Source organism: Pseudorca crassidens, chromosome 8 (genome assembly GCF_039906515.1).
Source record: "Pseudorca crassidens isolate mPseCra1 chromosome 8, mPseCra1.hap1, whole genome shotgun sequence".
NCBI lineage: Eukaryota > Metazoa > Chordata > Mammalia > Artiodactyla > Delphinidae > Pseudorca > Pseudorca crassidens.
Window position 1 is genome coordinate 32,705,344 of NC_090303.1, and position 18,080 is coordinate 32,723,423.

General features: G+C 44.4%; 1 protein-coding gene and 2 long non-coding RNA genes across 6 annotated transcripts in view; 2 read left to right on the forward strand and 1 right to left on the reverse strand.

Moving 5' to 3' along the window:
- The first annotated feature begins 2,187 nt into the window (after positions 1-2,187).
- Positions 2,188-4,308, forward strand: LOC137228972 (uncharacterized). The gene is made up of 2 exons (XR_010945473.1): positions 2,188-2,229; positions 3,939-4,308. It is a non-coding gene; the product is annotated as an uncharacterized lncRNA (long non-coding RNA).
- Positions 4,309-5,415: 1,107 nt separating this feature from the next.
- The window catches only part of LOC137228971 (uncharacterized), a 274,669-nt gene continuing 262,004 nt past the window's right edge, over positions 5,416-18,080 (forward strand). For all 4 annotated transcript variants that reach the window (XR_010945469.1, XR_010945471.1, XR_010945472.1 and 1 more), the window contains exon 1: positions 5,416-5,453. This is a non-coding gene — a long non-coding RNA (uncharacterized lncRNA). The remainder of the gene's footprint in view (positions 5,454-18,080) is intronic.
- On the reverse strand, positions 7,402-11,984 carry IL6 (interleukin 6). Its single transcript, XM_067746165.1, has 5 exons — positions 11,825-11,984; positions 11,481-11,656; positions 10,262-10,375; positions 9,277-9,423; positions 7,402-7,999 (listed from the first exon to the last, which is right to left on the reverse strand). The coding sequence occupies exons 1-5, from the start codon at positions 11,841-11,843 to the stop codon at positions 7,829-7,831; spliced, it is 627 nt and encodes a 208-aa protein (XP_067602266.1). The 5' UTR covers positions 11,844-11,984; the 3' UTR covers positions 7,402-7,828.

Consider the following 18,080-nt stretch of genomic DNA (forward strand, 5'->3'; position numbering starts at 1 on the left):
CCACCAAGAAAACATAGTTATCCCAAGTGTGTGTTCACTGTGTAACAGAACTGCAAAGTATATGAAGCAAAAACTAATGGAACTGAAAAGAGAAATAGATAAATTTATAATTCTACTTGGCAACTTCAACATCCCTCTCTCAACAACCAATAGAACAACGAGAGAAAAAATCATCAAGGATATAGAAGAGCCCAGTCACACCTGTTGATTGGATCTAATTCACATATAAAACATTTTACCTGACAACAACAGAAAACACATTCTTTTCAAGAACTCATGGAACATATACCAAAATAGACTGTATTCTGGGTCATAAAACAAATCTCAACAAATTTCGAAGAATTGAATGATATGTTCTCTGGCCACAATAGTATCAAACTAGAAATGGATATCAGAAAGATAACAGATACATCTCTAAACACTAGGAAACCAAACAAGATACTTCTCAATAATCCATGGGTCAAAGAAGTCTCAAGAGAAATTAAAAAATACATTGAACTGAATGAAAATGAAAATGCAGCATATGAAACTTTGTGGGACAAAGCTGAAGCAGTACTGAGAGGGAAATTTATAGCATTAATGGTTATATTAAAAAGAAGTACATAGATTGTTTGTGGAAGTTCTTCATGAATGGTGATACAAAGGGCAATGGTAGAGTGAGAACTGAGCTTTTAAGATCCTGGGAGACCCTACACGATATGGGTAATGTCACCAACTGACATGAACTCTGATTAAAGACCTGGGCATCAAGAGTAGATGTGCTCCTTAGATATTCTGAATCTGCTCCTATCCTGCATGATTACATTGCTTTCTGCATTTTTTTTTTAATTTTTAAATTTAATTTTATTTATTTTTTATACAGCAGGTTCTTATTAGTTATCTATTTTATACATATTAGTGTATATATGTCAATCCCAGTCTTCCAATTCATCACACCACCACAACCACGCCTCCACCGACCACTTTCCCCCCTTGGTGTCCATACGTTTGTTCTCTATATCTGTGTCTCTATTTCTGCCCTGCAAACCGGTTCATCTGTACCATTTTTCTAGGTTCCACATATATGTGTTCATATACGATATTTGGTTTTCTCTTTCTGACTTACTTCACTTTGTATGACAGCCTCTAGATCCATCCACGTCTCTACAAATGACCCAATTTCATTCCTTTTTATGGCTGAGTAATATTCCATTGTATATATGTACTACATCTTCTTTATCCATTCGTCTGTCGATGGGCATTTAGGTTGCTTCCATGACCTGGCTATTGTAAATAGTGCTGCAGTGAACACTGGGGTGCATGTGTCTTTTTGAATTATGGTTTTCTCTGGGTATATGCCCAGTCGTGGGATTGCTGGGTCATATGGTAATTCTATTTTTAGTTTTTTAAGGAACCTCCATACTGTTCTCCATAGTGGCTGTATCAATTTACATTCCCACCAACAGTGCAAGAGGGTTCCCTTTTCTCCACACCCTCTCCATCTGCATGCTTTTTTTAATCCTTGGTTAAGAATAAATTGGGAGTTATGTTATTTAGAATATAGGGTAAGCTGCTGTAACAAAGATATCCTCAAATATGGTTGAATAAGATAGAATTATATTTCTTTATCATCTAACAATCCATTGATTATTGATGGTCCAGGATGGTGAGTCTATTCATCTCCATGAGGTCATTTAGTAATCAACGTTCCATTCATCTCTGCTCCACTAACCTCTGGGGCTGGGCTGTTCAGCAGAAATTTCTGCAATGGCTACATAGCACAGGGAGATCAGCCCAGTGCTTTATGACCACCTAGAAGGGTGGGATAGGGAGGGTGGGAGGGAGATGCAAGAGGGAGGGGTTATGGGGATATATGTATACGTGTAGCTGATTCACTTTGTTATACAGAAGAAACTAACACATCATTGTAAAGCAATTATACTGCAATAAAGATATTAAATTTAAAAAAAAAAGAAATTCTGCAATGCTGCAAATACATTGTATCTGCACCGCCCAATATGATAGCCACTAGCATGAATGAAATTGGTGGCCTTCCTTTTTAGTGTTATATAATTCTAACGAATTTAAATTTAAAATTAAATGCACACAAGTAACGACTGTGTACCATATTGGACATTGCAGCTCTGGATATTGCTGTGTTCTGCATGATTAAAGCTGATTCACCACAGTATTTTTTTTCTAATCCACAGAAAGGTGAAAGACAATGGAAGGCAAGTAATATCTTTTTAGGTAAGTGAAAGTAAAATTACAACATCAATTTTACTCACCTTTCATTGGTGAAAGCTCAGCCATTGTGTCGGGGGTTCCCAACACCATCCTGAGGCTCGGTGATTTACTAGGAGGGCTCCCAGGACTCAGTGAATATGAGTCACAGGACTCATACTCATGGCTGTGATTTATTACAGCGAAAGGATAGAAAGCAAACTCAGCAAGGGTCAAAGACACATGGGGTGGATTTTGAAGGAATTAAGCACGAGCTTCCAATAGTCCTCTCCCAGCAGAGTCACACAGAACGTGCTCAGTTCTTCCAGCAGGGAGTTGTGACAGTATGTGTCTACCAGGGAAATTCATTAGCAGCTCAGTACGTGAAGTTTTTAGTGGGGTCCCCTCTGCTTAGCACGTGTTGAAATGTCAGATTCTCAAAAGGAAATCAGGTGGTTTGTGTAAACCATATGGTTTGTACAGGTTAGGCACTCTAATCATTTGGGGAAAGTTTTATATCAGTGTAGGGAACTTTTACCAGTCAAGTTCCCAGATGCCTGCCAAGGGCCATGCCTGTAAGCAGGCTTTTTAAAAGCCTTTTCTGAAGTCTTGGGCCTGCCATGTTCTTTTTTTAGCACAGCCATACCTACCTGCAAAGGAGAATGGGAAATATAGCCTCTAGGTAGGTAGCCACATGGCTAATTCAAACGCTGTTACTGTGGACAAAGTGGAAAATGGATTTGAAAGGATAACTAGCAGTCTCGGATGGAATTTACACACTTTGTGACTTCGCACAAGTTGTTTAGACTCTCTGCTCCTTTGGTTAATACATGTGCCTCTGAAATAATACATACATTGAACTGTGCTTGGTGCACAGTAAGTGCTCAATAACAGATTATTATTATCATCATTATTATTAGTCTATTCTTAGTCTTTTTTTTTTTTTTTTGGCTGTGCTGCGCGGCTTGTGGGAGCCTATTTCCCAGACCAGGGATCGAACCCAGGCCCCTGCAGTGAAAGCACTGAGTCCTAACCACTGGACCCCCAGGGAATTCCCAGTCTATAGTTAGTCTTATTATTAGTCTATTTATATGGGTTCATTTATCTTTTCCTCTCTATTCTTAACCCAAATAGAAACTCAGAATTTCATCAGGAGTGGAATCTGGACTGCTGCCTTCCTACCAGCTTTCTCTCTTGCAGATTTGGGGTTATTTTCATAGTATAACCTACGTGTCTCAAGCCCCTAGCCTTTGGAGATCATCCTTTCCTTTAGCATCCAAATATTATAACCAGTATCCCCATCCCAAGCCAACTACAGGGAATTCAAACTTCTCCCAAATTTTCCTGAGTGTTCTTGATTTTAAAAATTATTATTTTTTATTCTTGATTTTCTTGGTGGGGTCTTACATATCCTGATTGCTGCCTGTCCCTTCTTGCTTTCAACTCTTTGGTTTCTCCTTGATCACTTCACTGAATCTCCCTGTGTTTTCAACCTTCCATTGTCCATTTTAGCCCGTAAGGTGGACAGGAGCCTCCCTTCATTCTTCAGAGCTGGGCTAGCACAAGGCTGCCATATATTTGCTTTATGTTGGTGAATAAAGCTCATTGAAGGTTTATGAGTAAAGGAGAAGATAAATGAAAATTTGATATTAGATATCACAGTGTCTGAAGTTCTTAAGTCATACCTTGGGGTGTGCCTTCTCACCTTCTCTCTTTCTTGCCTCTCACCTCTCTAGTACTGTTTGCCGTGTTGCTGGAACCCACTACAGAAAACTAGATCTCTTCTAGATATCCTCTATACTACCTCTAGACTGAAGCCTCTTTACCCCATGCCGCCAGAAGATGATGAAAAGTCCCTCAACATTTAAAAAACAAGCAGGGACTTCCCTGGAGGTCCAGTGGTTAAGACTCCTCGCTCCCAATGCAGGGGGCCTGGGTTCGATCCCCGGTCAGGGAACTAGATCCTGCATGCTACAACTGAAAAGATCCCGCGTGCCGAAATGAAGATCCTGCATGTGGTGATGAAGATCCCGTGCAGCCAAATAAATAAATAAATAAATATTAAAAATCAATAAATAAAAACCCAAAGCAAACAAACCAAAAAAACCCCAAATCAAAAACTCTTTCTAAGAAAATTGCTCTTTATCTTTCTGTTATGTTAACATTTTAATTTAATCCATCCTTCATGCTCCTTTATAATTTAGACCCTATTGCTTCTGCTTCATTTCTACTACTTCTCTACTGCTTCAGCTATGTACAAGTTCTTCAGTTCCTCTAACATGTTCTCTCCAACCTCTGAGCCTTTGCACATGCTGTGCTCACTGCTTGAAACACCTTTCCTTCCTGTCCAAGTGGCTGAATCCTATACATTCTTTTAGTATAAACTTAATTGTCTTTTATTCTGGGAAGCTTTTCCTGAACCCTCTATTTTAGATTAGACTCTTCTATTGTGTGCTGTCTAGGAGCTGTTATTAGTTTCCTAGTACTTCTATAACAAATTACCACAAACTGTGTGGCTTAAAACAATAGGAATTTATTCTCTCACAGTTTTGGAGGATAGATGTCTGCAGTCAGGGTGTGAGTAGGACCATGCTTTCTGAAGGCTCTAGGAGAGGACCCTTTCTTGCCTCTTCTGGTGGTCGTCAACAGTCCTTGGTGATCCTTGGTTTATAGATGCACCTCTCCAATGTCTGCCTCCCTCTTCACATAGACTTCTCCCCTATGTGTCTCTCTGTGTCCTTTCATTCTTATAAGGCCCACCCAAATGACTTCATCTTATCTTGATTACATCTGCAAAAATCTTATTTATAAGTCTTTTGAGGCCGAGGGCTACCTACTTATGATGGTAGCACACATACTTAGCATACAGCATAGGAGTTATTTCTTTAAATTGTTTTCCCTAGACTGTAAGTTCCCTGAGAGCAGAGACCTAGTCTGTTTTATTAACCATTATATCCCCAGGGCCTGGCAGAGAATCTGGCCCATTGCAGAATCTCAGAGAATATTTGAATAAATGAATAAATGAAAACTCTCAAATCCAAAATTCTCTGGATTCTCCATTTAACTCCTACCTCTTCCCTCTCTCAAAGCTTCAGCGTCCTCTAGAATTCCTGAATCTTGGTGAACAATCACCAGATCCTACTGAACTAGCTCCTAGCTATCTTTTGCCAATGACTGCCATTGTCTTCTCTCCTCTAGGCATTATCACCATCCTAATTCATCTCCTCCCTGGACTACAATGAAGGCCTCTGGTATGTTCCTCCAACATTCTCTTCCAGCCTCTTTCCCATCCATTCCCCACGCTGCAACTTGAGTGATCATGTTAAAATGTAAATCCCAGATGTCATTCTACTCCTTAAAATCTGTCAATGCCTTCTCACCACAAATGGGATAAATTCCAAATTTATATGGCTTTTATAAATTATATTTTGATATTAATATGGCTTTATATTAATATGGCTTCTGATGCTGTCGATATTCTGGTCCCAGGCTCCCTCTCCATCCACTGTCAACTACCCTGCTTCTCATTCTTTATGCCCTGGACATAATGTACTTTTCATGGTCTCAACCATAGTGTGCTCTTTGTTGGTTCAAACCGTTGCACGTGCTGTTCCCTCGGACTGGAATTCTCTTCCCACCCATCTTGGCCTGGCTAACGCCACATGTCTTTCACATCTCAGCCCAAACTTCTCCTCCTCAATTAAGCCTCCATGACTGCCCTCCCCAGGCTTAGTTAGGTCCCTCTGCTACTGGGGCCCCTAGTATAGGTTCTCTGTGTGCCTCACATTTCTCTTTTGTAAACTTCACCACATTTACATACTTTATTCGACGTCTGTCTTCCTGCCGTAGCGTAAACAACACGAACAAACATGTCTACGTGTTCACCCACGCATCCCCAGCATCACCTGACATATATGGTGCTCCAAACATTCTCGTTTGAAGAATGGATGTGTTGGCTGACTGCTACTTCTCTTTGTTCTTTGATTTGGCTCTAATTTTGGGATGCCCGCTTGTGATGCATGGTTTCTAGAAAACAGAGTATGTGGTTCTTCTCTTGCTTGACACCTCTCAGTTTTTGACCCCTGTGGACTTTCCCTTGCTCAGCAGAACTCCTCCCCTGGAGGAAGACATCCGTGGTGGTTAGGGTGGGGAAAGCTTTATTAGAAGACAGAACTTTTATATGCCTGGGGCTTAAAAGGGGAAATCTTTGCCAAATTCCCAACATAGCATTGATGTGGGACGCAGGGCCACGTGCACTTACCCAGATTGTCTCTCTCACCACCACTCTCAGCGGGCGTGAGAGGAGAAGGCAGACAGGGAATGTTGCTGGTGGGAAAGAAAACGGAGGGAGGTACACAGGCGCCGACTAGTTGCTGCCTCCTCTGGAAGGTCTTAGAATATTTCTTCCCAAGTCTTGCTAGTTTTTCCTTAAGATAAAGATTCATAAGTGCACAGTACTTGTAATTTCCCCACTCATTGACCAACAGCATGTATCCTTAAGAACGGACGTGTCTTAGATTTGATTATTTATTTGTGGTTTCTTCATTCAGCAAGGGTTTATTGGGGCCTCCTATGTTCGGATTCTGGGCCATGGGCTCCAGATGCAAAGATGAATACAATAGAGTCTGCCTTCTTGAGGAACCCCATGCTGGCTGGAAAGAAAAATCAACCCATTTTAAGATGTGATACAATGTGGTCGGTGCTATGATGGACAGGTCTGTGCAGTGTTTGAGGAACCCAGAGGAGAGAGGTGGAAATTCTAGTTATTATTTGGAAACTTGCACATTGCTGTGTCTTCTGCAAGTGGTTGCACCATGTTAAAGGCTTTTGATTGCATCTTTAAATGTATTCCGCATATCCTCTTGGGATTTTCTACATCATCTGTCAGTTCCCTGGGGGGTAGTGTGACCTAAAGGTTAAGAGTAGGGAGCCTGGAGGCAGGTAGACCTGGATTTCAAATCTGTGGTTTACCTTCCAGCTGGTGACTGAGGGAATCACTCTCCCACATCCAGAGAAAAATATGCAAATGCAAGGCTTACATATGATGCATGCAACACATTTAGCTTGGTGCCTGACATTCAGTACGTGTTCAATCATATCTTTCTCCAGGTGACTGCACCTTTTTTTTTAGTGGTGGTGGTAGTGATGGAAACTAGTTTATACTAAGCTTCACAGGACACACAAAGGTTTAGTTGCTAATATTTTTTAAAAAGGCCTTTATTGGTATAAAAACAGTTTAAACATTATATAAATACAATATAAATATTTCTTTTAAAAATATGTATAAGTTAGCATTTTTTTATGAGGTAAGCCTACACATTCCAAGAAATGATCTGGCTCTGAAACAGCAAGGGTATTCAAGCCGCATAGCCATTTTTACGTTACTTTTTCAAAACAAGTACATAAAATATTTCAAGAGGCACTTCATAAAAATATAAATATCACTTACATAAATTAACTTGATATCACATATTTAAATATCAATAAATTAAAAATAATTAAAATAGTGTCCTAACGCTCATACTTTTAGTTCTTCATAGAGAACAACATAAGTTATGTGCCCAGTGGACAGGTTTCTGACAAGAGGAGGGAATGCCCATGAACTACAGCAATCTTAGGTGCCCAGCTACTTGATCCGAATAGCCCTCAGGCTGAACTGCAGGAAGTTCTCAAGGCTTCGCAGGATGAGGATAATCTTTGTGTTCTTCATCCAGTCATCATTCTGCGACTGCAGATTATTCATCAGGCTGGCATTTGTGGTTGGGTCAGGGGTGGTTACTTCATCTGGATTCTTGACCTGAAGGGAACAGAAAACAAAAGGAATTGTTTAAATACCGGACAGATCTTTTGCAGTGGAGAGATACTCTGGCCTGTGGGAAGATGTTCAAATTGGGGTGAAGGAGCGGATTGGGGCCACCTGCCTTGGCTTGCCCAGATAGGGGGAGGTGCCTCTCCTCTGAGCCCACAGAGCTTAGGACCCGCTCACAGCAGCTGAGCTCTAATCTTTTTGCTGCTCTGTCTCCGTTAGACCTTAAGCATTCCGTGGGTAGCCATAGTATCTTACGTGTCTTCTGTTATCCTAAACAATGCCTGGCGCGTAGTCGGAATTCAATAGATAAATGAAGAACTTTGAGTTAAAGGCATTTTAATAGGTTCTTCGGGGAACTCTAATACTTTTCTCTGGTTTTGCTCTCACCCATTCATCCTGCATCTGTTAAGAGTCCACTGCTCTGAGGGCTTGAAGAGGACTGGGCAACACCTTTCAATGGACCCACTCACATGGAGCTAAGTAATTGTGGAAGGCCTTGCACCTCCAAGTGTGATCCTGGAGCACTGCAGCCTCACCAGAACCTTGTTAGAAATGTGAGTCTCAGGTCTCACCCCAGACCTGCTGAATCAGACTCTGCATTGTAACAAGATCCTCCAGGAAGCTCATGTGCACCTTAAAGTGGGAGAAGCCCTGGTTTAGGGCAACCTGGTTTAGCCCTGGTTTAGAAAAGGCAGAGGCAGGATTAGCACCCATGTGCCTGCCTCTCAGTCCAGGGCCCTTCTCTTTGCACTTTGGCTCATCCACAAATTGTGCCATCAGGCCTCCACCATGTGGCATTTGAATGGCTCGCTGGTAGTGACCAAAACTCTTGGTACCTGCTCTTTCAGCCTTTAGCCATTTCTCTGCATTAACTCTTTGGCAAAAGAGTAAGGGAAAGGAGTTGAAACTACCGTAATAACACGAATGTCAATTGGCAATATTAAAATAATTGTTGTGCTCTTTGTTCTGTTATGAGGATCACTATGTGAGGTTGAATGTGCTTCCTTCTGCCTCTACAGGTATTTTTTTCTTATTTCTTAAGCTCTTAGAAGTTGATGTTAAAACCCTCCCCATTTAACAGAGTTTTAAATACAGCTATTGATGTCTTTTGCAGAAGAGAGCAAAAAGAAAAAGTTTTAACTATCAGGAAATATTTCTCAGATCCTTTCCGTCACACATGGCCATCTCTTTTGAATTGGCGCTGCACTGCCGAGTTGTCTAGGCTGCTTTCTTTGAGCCAAGTGAAGGGATGAGAAGACACCCACCTTTTGCCTCAGGATCTGGGCCAGTGCTTTGCTGCTAATCTGCACAGCCTCGATGCTTCCCTTATCACCCTCATACTCATTCTGGAGGTAGTCCAGGTAGATCTGATACTCCAGAAGGCCGGTGGTGATTCTCATCAAGCAAGTCTCCTAAGAGGAAAGATGGTGGGAAAACTGGTTATTGCTAGGAAGACGTAATCGACTTTAAAAGTTAAAATTGCTCTAATTCAATAACTTCTCCATCTGCCCCTCCAGGGAACTTCCAGTACTTCTTAAGCATCATGTTTTGAGACATGATGCTGAAGCTGCAGTGCTCCAGGATCACACTTGGATGCTCAAAGCATCATGTCTCATGTTTTGAGATCTGTTGTTTAAGGAGAGCATCAGCTGCCCCATTTAAAATATCTGGACAGTGAGAGGCACCGCTTCATTTTCCCCAAAGCCCAGTAGATGCTAGATTGTGGCAAGGGGCCTTCCTCTGATTCTGTCCATAGTGCTCTTCCCTCTGGCTGCACTCCTGCCCTTGTCAATGTCGGGCGGAAAGCTCCTTTTTTGAAATAAAAGGGCTGAAACCTTCTTTTATGAAATAATCAGAAGTCAGTGGAGGTTATGCCACTGTCTGGCAGGAGAAGGGTATAGAGAATGACCTCAGCAGGGAGGGCAGGCCTGGATCCTGCCAAGGGCAGCCAAAGAGGAGAAAGGTCCCTGGACCAACTTACGCAGGATAAACTAGCTAGACCTGTGGGGTTTCCTAACATTTGACTGTTGTGAAAATTCCAGCACAGAGGGGCTATCTCTGACCAAGTCGTTCAAAAATAAGTTGCCTTTAATAGCGTTTAAGTTGGCCTCCTCATGAAATTTACATGATGCTCTTCACGTTTATCCCCTTCTTGATTACCTGCCTGGTCTATATGTGTACAGACACTGCATGCAAGAAGGAGAACTTTTTACTAAGGAGTAGCTAAAAGTGAACGTATTGCATTCGTACCTGATTGAACCCAGATTGGAAGCATCCGTCTTTTTCTGCCATTTTTGGAAGGTTCAGGTTGTTTTCTGCCAGTGCCTCCTTGCTGTTTTCACACTTGTCATACTTCTCACACATCTGGGAAAGAATATCAGAACCGTTATCGTATAAGTGCCCCTAAAGCAAACACCACTAGAGGGCTGATGCCCTCTGGCCCTCATGGCCAGGAAGCTCTCTAAGAAAAGTGAAGTCACAATCCATTAGCCTCCAGGCAAGCAGGGTCTACAGGAGATGAGCACACTTGGGTTCAATTCGAGCCTCACCTGTGACTTCACGTTTATGACCTATTCCAAGTCTCAGTGTCCCTATCTCTCCAAGTTGGGGATAATGAAATACCTCCCCTGTAAGTTTACTGTGAGGATAAGACACAATATCTATATAAAGTGCCTGGCACATAGTAGGTACTTAATAAATAACAGGAATTTTGATGATAATTGGGTGAATATAATTTGAGCCATAGAATGTCCCAGCTGGAAGGACCTTTCAGATCATCTAGTCCAATTCCATAATTTTACAGATGGGTCCCAGAGTTGGTAGAGAATTTGCCCAAGATCACAAAGCTTGTTCAGCAGAACCAGAACTAGATTTGGGGCTCCCAATCCCCTCTCCAGTATTCTTTCCTTTCTACCAAAGCAGAGCCAAACTACCTTACATTTACAGCTTGGGAGCTGCTTTAACGTACCTACGATTTTGCCACTTCAGTGGGCTATCAGGTATGCATTTTACATGCCAGAATGACTTTGGGGAATCCCTAACCACTGAGCTGGCGTCACCTAAAAGAACTGTGACTGCCCTGAGAAGCTGTACAGTCATTTCAGGTGGTGATTTTTAATCCTCCCAAAGTCCGAAACACGAAAAAGATTGACAGACCTTATTTTTTGGTTGTGGAAAAGGAAGTCCTGAGAGGCAGTGTAGCCTTCAGCTCACACCAAGTGTGGAGCTGAGAATGGGCCAGGGAGCATGGGTCCCAGCCCCACTGTAGATTCTCCAAGAGAAAAAGGAACTACCTGGGACCAGCAGCAGAGGAGAAATTACAGGACACAGTCTGCCCCTTTGGCTTCAAATCCAAATTGCCTCCAAACCCAGCAAAGACCTCCCAGTGCAGGAGCCCCCGTCCACATCCAAGAGCAAGGAAGTAGATGCCCACACAGGCCCTCCATCACCCTCAGGCAAGCCTACGTACCTCCTTTCTCATTGCGGAGATTTTGCCGAGGATGTACTTAATGAGAGCTTCAGTTTTGTCTGGAGAGGTGAGGAGTAGTCTGTCTGAAGTGGTATCATCTTTGAAATCTTCTCCCAGGGGTCCCGGGGTAGGGAAAGCAGTAGCCGTCACCAGGAGCAGCCCCAGGGAGAAGGCGACTGTGCCGGAGGGAAGGGAGAGCAGCCAGTGAGCAGACCGCACCGCTGGGGGAGCTGTGCTTCTGGCTGCTGGCCGCCCGCCAGCCCTCGGGGCAGCGGATACACACCGCCTCCCTGGCCCAGCACGGCTGCCAGCCAGTTCCAGGGCGAGGGATTTCCTTCACTTACTTGTGGAGAGGGAGTTCATAGCTGGGTTCCTGGAGGGCAAATGGAGCTCTCTTTCTCGTTCCTGGTGGGCTCGAGGGCAGACTGAACCTCAGACATCCCCGGTCTCATATTTATTGGGGGTTGAAACTCTAATATTGAGACTCATGGGAAAATCCCACATTTGATAAATCTTTGTTGGAGGATGGGGGTGGGACCAGAGCGGGTGGGGCTGATTGGAAACCTTATTAAGATTGTGCAATGTGACGTCCTTTAGCATCACAGGAATCACAACCAGGGGAAAAAAGTCATTACCAAGGCTAGTCCTCAGAAGCTGGATCACTCTTCCTTTACTTTCTGTTTTTTTTTTTTTTTTTTTTTTAGTGACTCAGCACATCGGCATGTCTTGAGAAGGAAAGTAAAGCTGAAATCATGCACGAAGTTTTACGCGGGGTGGCAGGGGGGTGGGGCGGGGGTGGAAGCTAAGGCTGACTATGGTTAAAAAATACTTTAATTACCAGATTAACTGGCTGGGATTTAGTATTCCAGTTTATTGGTGTTTGTAAAAAACCTGAGATGAGTTTCCTCAGACCACCGCACAGCCCACCGGCCTGGGGTTACAAATAAGATACTGCGAGCCCTCTGCAGTACTTTTTTCCTGGGCTCTCGCCGTGACCAGCTGTGGCTGAACCGCCTGACTGCCCCCAAATCTCGTGCACTAGTCGCTAGGAGTCTCCAGGTGCAGTGTGGGTGCATACGTAAATGACTCGTTTTCGCCACCACGTGGCATCTGCCGTCTTCCTCCTCACCTGCTCCAGCTCACTTTGGCCAGGTCAGCGATAGCCCTGCTCACTCCCCAGTGGCCTTTTGGGGATCCTCCCCATGAAGACTTTGATCTCTGTGCCATGGGGGTTGTCTTGTCGCTCCACTGGCCACAGGGTGACCCTGCTCCCATGGGGAGCCCCGAGGACCCTGGGCGGGTTCTCGGTCTGTTGGAGTCCTCAATTTACTGACACACACACCGGGTTCAGGGCAGAAGTGGGGAGAACACTACTCACCTCTTTGATGGGATGTCAAAGGAGGACCTTGTGGCATTTTCTGGATCTTGTGTTCATAGCACCCCCCTGCTGTATGACTTGATTTGAATCCAGAAGCGGCTGAGAAGAATCTACTTGTAGAACAGTGTTCTAGGTTCGGAATCAGGCTTCCCCTCCAATGCCTCAGCCTTCCAATTTGGGTTGAACTTGAACGGGCTTCCTCAGTCCTTACAAGAGGGTCCTTGGTTTCATGCAAATGGAGTCTATACCAGGGTGCCCCACCAGTCTCCGGAACACCCAGACAGCTCAGAAGATCGGTTCCAGGCTGAGACTAGGACCCTTGTATGGCACCAAAAAAAAAAAAAAAAATTTTTTTTTTGTTTACATAACACAGTGTTAACATCACAATCAGCTTCTTTGCTTTGCAAAGAGGATCTTGTCAGGATTGCTAAAACAAGGACCTCAGCCAGGGTATTTAAAATATGAATCGATTTACTCAAGTTTTGTTTTGCGCACAACATGTTGGGACCTGCCTGTTGGGGAAAGTGAGGTCATTCATTCTTTCGCTGACTTTCTAAACAGAGAGGCAGGTCCTGCGGTGGTGGTAGCAGGGTTTTGAGTTTGAAAATGAAAATGGGAGAGGTTGGCCGAATGGTTTCGCTTTTAGTGCTCTTGGGTCTTGAGCAACTCAGACACCCGCAGCCAAGCCTCCTGCACTGAACGAAGCCACCTCTCCGGCTCCCCTGCGATGCGTGTGCTAGGCCTCTGTAGTGCGGGACTGCTTCTTCTCACTTTTCTATTTTTTAGAAAATACGACTCAGTAAATTTCAAAGACTTAGCGACTCAACAACATACAGAGTTTTCTTTTCAATTAAAAGTTTTTAAAATAGGAAGTACATGTGCCTGATAAAATGTTTGAACAGAACATCAGGGCATACAGGGAAAAGTAAGTCTCCTTCCTTTCCAGCTTCTCTCCCCAGAGGTAGCACCTGACCCACGGTGTTTTCAGCTAAATCCTCTGGTACCCTAATCTGGGTAAGGTTTTCTTTGCTACCTAGGTACTCACCTCTGTATTTACATTATCGTGTAGTGTAGACATACACACACTTGTGCACAAAGATATACACACTGCAATTTCCCATTGTCTAGATGCCACCTAGGCGAATCCCTATGGGTAGGCACATGGCAGAGCACGGACTCTTGAGTTCACACAGCTCGGGTTTAAAGCCCGGCTCTGCCACTTGCTGTTTGACCCTGGCTAAGAAACCCCAAGGATCTGTGCCCTTGGTTGCTCATCTATAAAACTGGGATAATAATAGTTCTTCCCACATTGCTGTGGTGAAGACTGAGAGAGATGAAGTGTGAAAAATCCCTGGAGCATAGTAATCCTGCAATTAGCACTTGCTCTTTGTAACGTTCCTAGGCTTGGGGTCTCTGCCTTGGAGAAAAGTCTTCCAGCTCAGCTCTGTCAGGCCATCCACGTGGAGTCTTGCTTATGAATGAGCCAGACTACCATGGCAGTGGTCAGCTGGTCTCCCAGTCATTTTTCCTCTGAAGAAAGGAGACTCCATGTTTTGTTGAAAGTTAAGTGGAAGATGAAGAAAAAAGAAGTGATTTCCTCTCTCTCTCTCTATTTTTTTTTAAGACCATTAAGACCCCCAAACCTGGTCTCTCAATTTAGATAATGAGCCCAACTTGGGTCTTGCTGCTACACTGTTTTCAAGGCTTTCTGCTAAGTGTTTTTATGACAGAAGCTCCCAGCCTTCCCTGTCCATGGTCATCATCATTATTCAAAATTTTGCACGTGGCCCTCGAGTGTGAGGGGGCCTGACTTAATCACAGATCTTGTGCTCTGGCAACCAGGCAAGGGCAAATAGTGTGACGGTAGGAATGCATGTGTGTGGCGAGATTGGAGGACACTGCCACCACCTTGCACATTGCTGGCATCTAGGGTCTTTAGTAATATCCTGGCCTTGGGCTGGCATTTGCTTATGGGAGAAAAGGGCTCTCCTTTGCTCCAAAGCATGAATGCAGCATCTGTAGCTCCACCATGATAGCTTCCTTCCTTTGGATCCCAGTGGATTTTCCTCTTGAGCTCGTCCCTCATATGTTAATATGTACAAATGGCCAGGAGAGGCCTCGCTGTCAGCTTGATTAACTAATAACCTGAACTACTGGATTGCACCATCAGTAATTGAAGTGACTACCAGCTGAGACCAAGAGAGGTCTGACGAATGGGAGTATCTGGGGAGGAAGAAGGAAAACCAGGGTAGCTTTGCTTCCTCTACCCTTATCTAGGGCTGGCTGGTTCTGTCTGTGCCCCTTACAATTACTGCCCATGACTGCCCTCCTACATGTTGTGGAGTCCAGTTCAGAGAGTCCATCACCGCATTCGAGGTGAAGGGGAAAAAGTAACTTCCAATCAGTGTTAAGCTCTCAGAAGAAGAGGTGATGTCCACATCTCATAGGCTAAAATGTGGGGTTGCGCTCCTCTGTCTTTATTCCGGTGGGTAGGGGTGGGTTGGTTCTGTGATTTAGCAGGAGGGAGTATCCCAAGAAAAAAGAGAAGTCACCGGGTGCTAGGGAACTTGCAGTTGCTGTCAGAATGTTGTTTCACTTGTCACTAAGTCATAAGAAGTCTATAAACTGAAACCGTGGGTTATTTAACAGCTCCTTCCGGGACTGAGTCCTACTCAGCAGATATCAGCCAGGCCTGTAAGGCTCTGGGAAATGTCTTTGCTTTGAGAAAAGTGGTTGTATTACTTGGAGAGAGAATATTAGGGACATGTGGTATGTCTAGTTGGAAAGGGCTGGCTGCTCTTGGAGGGCAGCCAGGCCTGGAGACCAAAGCTCTGGGCAGTTCCCAGGCTGGCCCAGTCTCAGTCCTGGCCCTCACAACCTCAGCTCTGGTGTCCTTTTGTAGTTCCCAGAGACTTCTTGGTCTGGCCTCAGCTTTTTGGAGGGCAAAGGTGTGCTGGGGTTGGGTGTAGCTCTCCCTCTGTTAGGAAGGGGCACGACTGCTGTGCTGCGATTCTGATCCACAACTGTGCAGGGAGGTCATCTGTCCTGCACCCTCGTTGTTTTGCTATGTGCTGAGTTACCGTCCCCTGCTGAAGTGGAAAAATCCCATGCATTTTAGGAGGGAAGTGGCTTCTCCTGAGACAACTTCCCTTCCTTGGGGAAGACTCCCCTTCCTTGGGGACCAGCCCTCTCCCCACATCCCCTTTCCTCTGGTCTCCAGGCCTGGAAGAGAGTGCCCGAGCAGCTGGGTTGGTGATGCCATCTTATTTGGCTGGTCCCGAAGGAACCCCACAACCCTGCGTGGCAGGGCTGGGGAGGTTCCCTCCGGCTGAGTTTCAGTGCTTTATCTCTTTTCTATCTGTGGGGTAGGCCTTCTATGTTGGTGGCTGCTGGTTCTGCTTTACAGTTAGGACACTTCAACTTATCAGCAAGGAGCACCGAGTTAATTTATTCTGAGTCATTTGAACCATCTTTGGTTTCTCCACAGGTCTCAGTTCTCTTGAGTTCGGTGTCATAGACAGAAACTAAGCATGCAAAACCACTGGCTGGTTCCTTCCACTCTTTTTTCCTCAAAATTAAGGTACTAATAACCCATTTGAAAGCATCACAAGTAATGGTAAGACCAGGGGATTCTGCGGGCCTGGCTCTGACGTATTTTACCTCTCTTCCCTGCCCTTTTGGCTACTTATTTGCAAAAAAAGAGAACGTCTTTGTCTCTCTGAACTACACCTCATGTGTGTTCTCCTCAGCAAGCTGAATCCATGAAGGCAGGGAAAGTTTCTTTAGTCTTCACGGTGGAATAATTTCCATGATATGCTTTGGACATGTTGAACACTCTGTAACTGAGCCATTGGGGTTTATTATTCCTGAAGGAAGGTCCACCTGGATTGATTAAAAGTATTACAGAAGATGTCAGATCCAGGTAAGCAGGTCAAAGAATCACAGGTAATTTCTTCAAGCTATTGAGTTCTATGTACCTACGTATAGGTGTGAGTAAATGTAGTGCAGAGTCCTTGACCTGCAGACCATAGCCACAGCTTCGGGGGTGCCGTCCTCACTGTGGCCTTAGAGAGGCCTTGGGACTCAGGAAGCTGGGCTTGTCGTCTGCTATCACTTTGGTCTGCCAGGCCTGTAGCTCCCCCTGTGCTGTGGGGTCTCCACAGTGGTCTGTGTCTGAGCACAAGTATTGTGTCTCTCAAGGGCTCCGTGGGATGATGACCCACTCTGGGGGTCTTGTTTCTTATGTGCTACTTTCCTGTGGGTGAGAGGTGGTGACAGGAGGAAAGGCATGATCTACTACACTTGGATGCATGGAAATGGTGTTCTCCACTCTGGCATTTGAAACTGTATTTTGGTGATACTTTTCTTGGGAGGTGATGAACTTTTAGAAAGGAAGACTGCATCCCCAGAGGTTTGTTTGGAGTCTTGGTACTTAAGCAATTGCTGCTAACTGCCTCAGATTCTCTTGTCCAAGGACAATCAGCAAAGAGGCTGTAATATATATTCCTTTCTCTGTGTTAAATTTGTTCACTGTGGCCCCAGTTAGGTGTCAGAAGAGATTTAGGTTCTGGGCTTTTTCCATCTGATACTGCACGGCCACTCTGTTGGCCAGGCATGTAAAGATCCCTCTGGCCTTCCTGGCTTGTCTTAGATTGCAGGATTCAAAAGGAACTTGGGGCTTTTTGCTACCAGCAAAATCCTTTGGCCAGCTGGAGGATCTGGGGCAAAGTACTCTCCCATCTCAGGGCTCCATTAGAGAGATTTCTGTAAATTCCCTCCTCGCTCCAGCATTCTGTGATTCCATGGATGTACATTAGCTATGCTTAATAATCCAGAGCCTTAATGGAACTATAGGAGTGGGAGACTCTAAATAAGAAATAGTTCTTGAAAGTCCAAAAGTCTGATTCTGTCTTCTAGTTCACACCCAAAGACCTGCTGTGGCTGGTTGGGGTGCCACCCATTTTGACATGCCCTGGATCTTTGTGGCCTCAGGCAGACTAAACTGATTTGGAAGACGTCAAAGCTCAGACATATCACTGCAAGGAGGTAGCAGATTTCTTAGTTATCATATAAGCAGGAACAGATTTTGAAATTTTAACAATTTTAAAATTTAACTTAAAAAAATTTATTTCGTTGTGCTGGGTCTTAGTTGCAGCAGGTGGGCTCCTTAGTTGTGGCTCCAGGGCTTCTTAGTTGTGGCATGCAAACTCTTAGTTGTGGCA

Coding starts and splice junctions, on each gene's coding strand:
- IL6 (XM_067746165.1), bottom strand. Junction 10,376..11,480: donor TCTCCGCAATGAGAAAGGAG/GTACGTAGGCTT, acceptor ATTCTTTCCCAG/ATGTGTGAGAAGTATGACAA. Junction 8,000..9,276: donor CCCAGATCCTGAGGCAAAAG/GTGGGTGTCTTC, acceptor TGTTCCCTTCAG/GTCAAGAATCCAGATGAAGT.